At 42.0% G+C, this 7,647-nt stretch overlaps 1 protein-coding gene across 1 annotated transcript; it reads left to right on the top strand.

Annotated features, from left to right (window-relative positions):
• The first annotated feature begins 491 nt into the window (after positions 1-491).
• LOC119331357 (probable glutathione S-transferase GSTU6) lies at positions 492-1,616 on the top strand. The gene has a single exon (XM_037604523.1). It carries the CDS (start codon positions 582-584, stop codon positions 1,284-1,286), a length of 705 nt encoding a protein of 234 aa, XP_037460420.1. The 5' UTR covers positions 492-581; the 3' UTR covers positions 1,287-1,616.
• The last annotated feature ends 6,031 nt before the right edge of the window (positions 1,617-7,647 follow it).

The following is a 7,647-nucleotide window of genomic DNA, read 5'->3' as shown; positions in this document are numbered from 1 at the left end:
ATGTATAGTTTGGCCGTGTGGTTTTATTCATGGTTTTATCCATAAAGTGGGGCAAAAGACCGTTTCGAGAGATATTACTTTGGTTTAGCTAGTACTTTTCCTAATGTGGATATAGTATCATTGTTAGACTTATTTATTCCTATGAATTTATCAATTGGTTAGATAGCTCATCATTGACTTCTTGGCTGCCTTCGATGGCAATCACCTTGGATAGTACAGGCCGAAAGGAACATCAATAATTAACTACACTAACTAACATATCATTAATGGAGCAAGTGGTGTTACGTGCATTTGAAACAAGTTAAGGTACAGTCACATATCTTGGAGGCTTCTTTCCGAGATATATGTAACATCCACTTGGAGAAACGGAAGTATCCATTCTACCTTCCAATGTGGACAGATGAAAATTTTATCTCTGCAATGCCGCTGAGTGTCGGTTGCGCATGAAAACAAACACCGCCAAATAATATGGCCGAGCATGTGTTGGTACTTGGTACTCTCTGTACAAGTGCACATAGTCTTGCACACCAGCTAGTTCATCAATCACCTCCCAACCAATTATCCATCGATCTATCCCTGAAATGGCTGGGGAGAAAAACGAAGTGAAGCTGCTGGGGATGTGGGCGAGCCCGTACATGGCGAGGGTGAAGCTGCCGCTTAACCTCAAGGGCGTGAGCTATGAGTACATGGAGGAGGACCTCGCCAACAAGAGCGAGTTGCTCCTCTGCTCGAACCCCGTCCACAAGGTGGTGCCCGTCCTCATCCACGACGGCAAGCCCATCTGTGAGTCCCAGGTCATCGTCCAGTACATCGACGAGGCCTTCCATGCCGCGGCCAAGGCCCTCCTTCCCGCCGACCCTTACGAGCGCGCCGTTGCCCGCTTCTGGGCCGCCTACATCGACGACAAGGTGTTGGGGCCATGGGAAATGGTCTTGAAGGCGAAGACGGGCAAGGAGAGGGCGGTCTGGGCGAGGCGGACGTTTGAAGCGGTGGATGTGCTGGAGGAAGGCCTCATGAAGTGCTGCAAGGGCAAGGGGTTGTTTGGCGGGGACGACATCGGCTACCTCGATGTCCTGCTCGGGGGCATGGTCCCGTGGCTGTACGCGACCGAGAAGATCTCTGGTCACAACTTCTTCGACGCCAGCAAGGTCCCGCTGCTGGCGTCATGGATGGAGCGTTTTACCCATCTTGACGCTGCCAAGGCGGTGTTCCAGGAGCAGGACGTCGACAGCCTGGTTGAATTCGCTCGGTCGGTACTCTTGACCGGTGCTGCAACCAGCTCATAATTCATCCAGCCGGTAGGCATGGCGACCTGCTCCGTTGGGTGGTTGATGCAAGGATGACTAGCTGCATGGAACTACCGTGTGGATACTCGTGCATTTTGTTATAATTAAAAAATGAGAAGGGTGCATAAATATCAAGTACCTGAAAAACATGGTGATCTTTCGAGATCCGATGAGGGCAACTGTTTTGAGAAAAGCAATACCATTGTGCATAGGATATCCTGTGCATGATCCATCCTTCAAGGTTGCTTTAAGATCCGTGCTACTTTTTTTGACAGTTCATAGAATTTGTCTTGTTTCATAGCATTGGGTTTTCGTCTCGTTCCAAAGTGTATCTTAATTTTTCATGGTATATCATCACATATCATCAAACCCAATCCAAAACAATCGCATTCCTTTTTATTATTACACAATAAAACATGATGATACACAGTAAAAAAGCAAAAAAAAATTGAACAAAACATTTTGAAACAAGATAAATTTTGACAACAATAAAAGAGTATAAGAAATCTCAAAGTAAACACGTGGCTGCATGCATGTGTGCCCTTGGACACGTGCCCCTGAGAATTTTGGGGTTGTTTTGCTGTTGGCAAAGGGTCAAAACTCAGAAGAGCTCATGGATGCAGTCCGCATGTGTCGAATAAACAGACAACTGCATATGTCGATCGTTAGGTGCTGACAACATAAAAGCAAATACTTCCTTGACCTGACCTAGCATAAGTCTGTCTTAGTATATCGCAAGCTGAAGGTTTTTTAACACAAGAAGATGCTGTCTGGACCATTGCCAAAATATTTGTGGCGGCACAAGAAACAATTGCCTCCAGCCAGTTGCCATGCTTTAAACTTAGTGTAACGATATCACTTGAGCTGGAACCAGATTATCTTTATCAATGTCATTGGGTTATGATTGAGATGCCAAATTATTTAGTGTCAGACAAGCACAAAATTTGGGCAATAGGACGTTGGACACCGGAACAACTCTTGTATCTAGCAGGACCTTGGACCTTGCACACCATATCCTATATGATTTTGGAACCGAGACTTGACTTCAAAAAACCCAAACAGTGGGATGTTTATGTCAAACAACTTGCTAATTATAAACAGCAAGTAACATACGTTAATCAAACAACAGTTAGCAATAGAAAGTTTCTTTTCGGTTTATTGTTTTTCACAGTTAAATTAAATACTAATTACATCATCCTATTTGTATTCCAATCCCTTTCGTTGTACACATTTTTCTCATCTACTTTTGAAAATAGCCCCAAAAGCTTGCTTGGCAAAAAAACCCAGGTAAAACTTGGCTGGACAAACCTTTTTACGTGTACATTAATTCGTATTGACATGAACAGATGGTAATGATAGCTTGTGACATGTTCTACTTTAGATGTCCCACCAATACTCACTGTGATGTGTCTTGCCATATGCTAACAAGGTTGCATACGAAAATGAGCAACATGGTGACCTTTCAAGATCCAATGAAGCCAACTGGCTCAGATATAAGAAATTCTATCGTACATGGGATGTGTTGTGCATGGATCCACTGTCTGTGGTTGCTTTGTGATTCGTGCTACTATTTTTTGTTGTTTTAGAATTTGCCTTTTTTCGAAGTGTTACATTGGAATTTTTTTTCTCTCATTCCAAAGTGTATCTTAATGGTTCATGGTGTATCGCCGCGCATCAGCAAACCTCATCCAAAACAACTGCATTCTTTTTTATTGATAGACAATGAAACATGATGATACACATTGAAACAACAAAATAAAATCAAATGAAACATTTTGAAGCAAGATAAGTTTTGACAACATCTAAAAAAGTAGCATGAATCTCAAAGCAACCATGAACTATGGATACATACAAAGGATATCCCACGCACGGTAGAACCACTCTCCTCATGAAAAGGCGTACATGTAGATGACCTTGACTTGGACAAACTATCTTCCATAAAAGTCCTTGTCTATGCATGTTAAGAAAATAAGATTGGAGTAAAATGTCGAGATGTTTTCCGACAAAAAAATCTCAGTTGTCCTTGCCTTTGGGTCACTTAGAACTTAGGGCGATTTTAGGGTGTGTAGAATGGTTGTATATTAAGAATGTCAAATGTAGGAGAAATGCTGAAATGAAAGGGAATGAAGCAAGGAGAAAATAGTTGTCTTTCTTTAATTAAAAGATAATCTTAGCAACAACATATTTCACTGCATATTTAGGTACATCAAGTTACTAGAGTTAACACTAAAAGATAACCCCATTATAGTCATCTCTAACTTATGTAACAAGCTTTAGACAAAAATCCATTATCAATAACTGTACATGCATGCCTCACTATGACTTACTGGCGGTCGTTTTGATAGCAAAGGACCACAAGAGCTCAAGGAAGCTGACAATATAAAAGGAAAGACATTCTTGACGTGACCCTAGCATAAGTCCGTCCTAGTATATGGCAGGCTCAAGGTTTTTTAACGCAAGACACCGGCTAGACCATTGCACACGTATTCACATGCACTCCCTCGATGGAGGGAGTATTATCTTAATATACTAACTAGTAGCTAGTGCCAGCGGAAGAAACAATTTACACCAGCCTGTTGCCATGATTTGTGCATATGACGCTAGGAGTGGACAACATAATAATACTACTCACTCCGATCCATGTTAATTATGGCCGATTTAATATAATTAGGATGGAAGAGAGTATTAAATATCATATGCAAGCTGGGTCCAGATAATCTTTATTTGTAGTACGAACGTTGGGTGTTGATTGAGACTTGACACCAGCCAGTTGCCATAATCGTTAGGTCCAGATCACCTTTATTTGAGACGCCAAATTAATTAGTTTTTTTGCGGCAAAAAGTAATTAGTTTTAGACAGGCGCAAACTAAGGCAATTGGACCTTGGACAACCCAATCTGTAAAGGTGAAGAGTTTTATTCATTAAAAACCAAATCATTTCTACATATACAAAGCGATCATAACAAGACACATGCTCCCAATCTTATTAGCGGTCTGAACCAATTTGGAATGCTATCCAACCAATGACCAAACATATTGGCAACACTTGTGGGCGAATATAAATTGCATGCTACGTTTCCAACATAGACATCAGTACTACCGTTTATAAGCGGTACTACAGCTTACCAGGGCGGTACTACCGCTTGTGGCCTCCATCTCACAAGCACAACAACAGATGGCTACAATAAAACAAGAACTGCCATAACTTCTGCATATGAGCTCCGAATTGAGCAAACTCAAGCTTGTTGGTTATTGTAAGAAGAGGCAGGGGAGGTATGCCTAAGATATAGAGGAGTGAAACCTCAAACAGAGAAGAACAGACATGACCTCCAACATCGAAAATATCATAGAAGATGCATGTGAACTCCGTTTTCAATGAACTCAAGCTTGTCATGAAGATGACCAAAAGCTCTAAATCTCACAAGGAGAAAAACCAAATAAGAACCAAGAAAGATGATGCAATGATGCAATGGTTTGAGCTCTCTACAAACTATACGATCAAGCGACTCACTTGAGTGCCCCCCTTGATAGTACGGCAATCGATCCTATAATCCGGCCTCCCAACTACCACCATGTGACCGGTAAAATAGAAACCTATCAAGGGCAAACCTTTGCCTTGCGCATAATCCACTTGAGCTAGATGATGACAATCTTGTCCTCCTCAAGATGGACCACCTTTCTTGATTGCATTGGCTCGATGAAGACTAGTAGATTGCTCCCCCAAAGTCCACTATGAGTGAGCCACTCTTCCGCACATTCAAAAGTCTATTGTCACCACAATGGACGGCAAGCTTCAAGCATGATATCTTCGTGATGCTCCACTTTAACTTGCACACTGCAATATTGATGACGATCACCTCTTGATGTCAACATCCATTGGTTGTATGATATCTCCCTCTTGAAGCAAGCCAATGGAAACATACCTAACCTCACATAGAACTCTCACATAGACCATGGGTTAGTACACAAAGCGTAATGGACAATGCTTACCATACCATGGGATGATTTGATCCCTCTCGGCACATCTAGTACATTTTGTGTGTTGATCAAATTGATTCACTCTTTGACTTATTCTCGATCAACCTCTCACATGACCAATCTTCAGGTAATTCCTTGAATAGCATTGGTCAACACATAAACTCCTTGAAACCAACACATGGACTTCAAGAAATTCCTATCGAGGAATCCTTCAAATATAACTCAAGGCAACCATTAGTCCATAGAGATTGTCATCAATTACCAGAACCAAACATGGGGGCACCACATGTTCTTTCACTTATGCTTAACTAAGTTTTCTCGCATTTGAATTCAAATAACTTAACCATGTTTTCCATTGCATTGCATTGCACAAAATGAATGGGCGGTTAGTCCGTAGTAAGTTTTGTGTCAATATCTCCACTTGTCAATATCACTAGTGGGTACGAAATGAATTGTGAGTTATAGGCCGCATAGGTCCACACCCCAGCCATTGCAATTGCAATGAATTGAACTTAGATATGATATTCTTAATAACATGCATTTATTAAAATCAATATTATATTAATTCTCAACAATTTTTGTTCTATGAACAGTTATATTTTGGTTACATTGCAGTAAAGATAACCAGGGCCGCTAGAAGTTTACCTATTGGTGTAAGCATCGACGGGTTTCATCATGACTTGTTCCATTGGTGATTGGATTGGAAAGTTGGATACAGAGTAGTGAGATAATCATTCTGGCCATCTCCTTGCTATAGTGTGGCCTCTAGTTAGGTATGAGGTGTGACAAGTAGATTACTCAATATTATGAGTAGTTTAGATCTATGTCCTCGATTCTCTCTAGTTTGTTATCTGGGATATGAACAGTGTAAAATTGGTCGGCATATTTTAATGTATTATGCGATGTAATTTACTTCTGCGACGAATGAGAATATTTATGCCTCGTTAGATGTACATGTGATCTTTTCTGGCATTTGAATTTCAGCAAAATGCTTTGGTGATTTTTTTTACTAGACTATATGAGCTTCTATCCACAAAGCCGCTTCAAATGATTACTTTAGGTGGTTATATATTGGAAGACGCTTGTGGTTTTACAGAAGTTGGAGGCAGTTGTGCACGCGAAACCCCTCACGTCGGTAAGAAATTAGAGATGGTTTCGAAACCACTTTCGCTATGCTCAGTATTAGCGACACATGTTTTCAGGTAGGATGACAAACCGCCGCCGACCCATGTACAAAATATCGTCTGCAAAACCCGATATCGTAATAGTATTAGAAGTAGTAATAATATTACTACCTGAGAAATTCTAGATTGCCCTAAACAAATAAGAGTCATTAATATTACATGATCCAATGTTTTTTTAACACATTACAGACGCAAGCGCTCAGATATACGCGGATACACTTACCCCTATGAACGCACACATGCACCCCTATCCCTATGAGCACCCCTAAGAGACTCAGATGGCATATCAGGACTAAAACCCTGGTGGCCTGGCTATACCACTGTCCACCTAAGAGCAACTCTAGCAGACCCCGCAAAACACTGACCCGCAAAACGTGTTTGTAGTTCGCGCAAAACCGCTTTTGCGGGCCGGTGCAGGCTGGCACAGATGCAGACCCTCCAAACGGACCCGTAAAAAAGTATATTCGCGGAATATGCTTTTTTACGGGTCGGCTATGTGGATTTTGCTCGGGCACTAGCGCAACGACCCGCAAACAGAAAAACTACAAATCTGAAATTTGTCATAGGGTTTCACAAACAAGTCCAAATTCAAATGACATAAATAGTTTGCGCGCAAATAAAAGCGAAGTTCATTACGCAAAAGAGGGCATGCAAAGGTATGCGCCCATGTCCGGCATCATCTTGGGGGTCGATCTTCACTCCGCACCATGGAGTCCATCTTGAAGTTCATCGGCGCCATCGGCCGTAGCCACCGTAGCCACCTCCGTCGCTTGTTCCAACTCCCGCACCGAAATCATCCACATTGCCACCATATGGAGCAGAGAAAACATCACCGGAACTGGTAGACGGACCGGCCGAGGCGACCATTCTCCTCTTTAAGATCTCTGTCCTTGCCATATCATGCCATGTTTTGGTGACGTCATCCATGTCATTGCGGTTCATTGACATGATCTTGTTCTCTTCGGCGAGCAACAATGACATCAATTTGTTTTCAGAGGCGCGTGATTTTCTCTCCTCAATGGCAGCTTTGCGCAGCCACTCTTCCTTGAGCATTTGCCATTTTTCTTGCTTCTCTTTTACCTTCTTCTCGGCCAACTCTTTCTTGATCTCCAACGACTTCAACAACACCAACTCGTTTGATTGCACCATGGCATCAATCTTCTCCCTCAAGCTCGATGCTTCTTGCTCTCTCTTCATCTT

The sequence above is a fragment of the Triticum dicoccoides genome, chromosome 7A (assembly GCF_002162155.2).
Source record: "Triticum dicoccoides isolate Atlit2015 ecotype Zavitan chromosome 7A, WEW_v2.0, whole genome shotgun sequence".
NCBI lineage: Eukaryota > Viridiplantae > Streptophyta > Magnoliopsida > Poales > Poaceae > Triticum > Triticum dicoccoides.
Note: the sequence above shows the minus strand (reverse complement) of the source record. Positions and strands in the feature narration are given on the sequence as shown.

Coding starts and splice junctions, on each gene's coding strand:
- LOC119331357 (XM_037604523.1), top strand. CDS start 582: ATGGCTGGGGAGAAAAACGAAGTGAAGCTGCTGGGGATGTGGGCGAGC.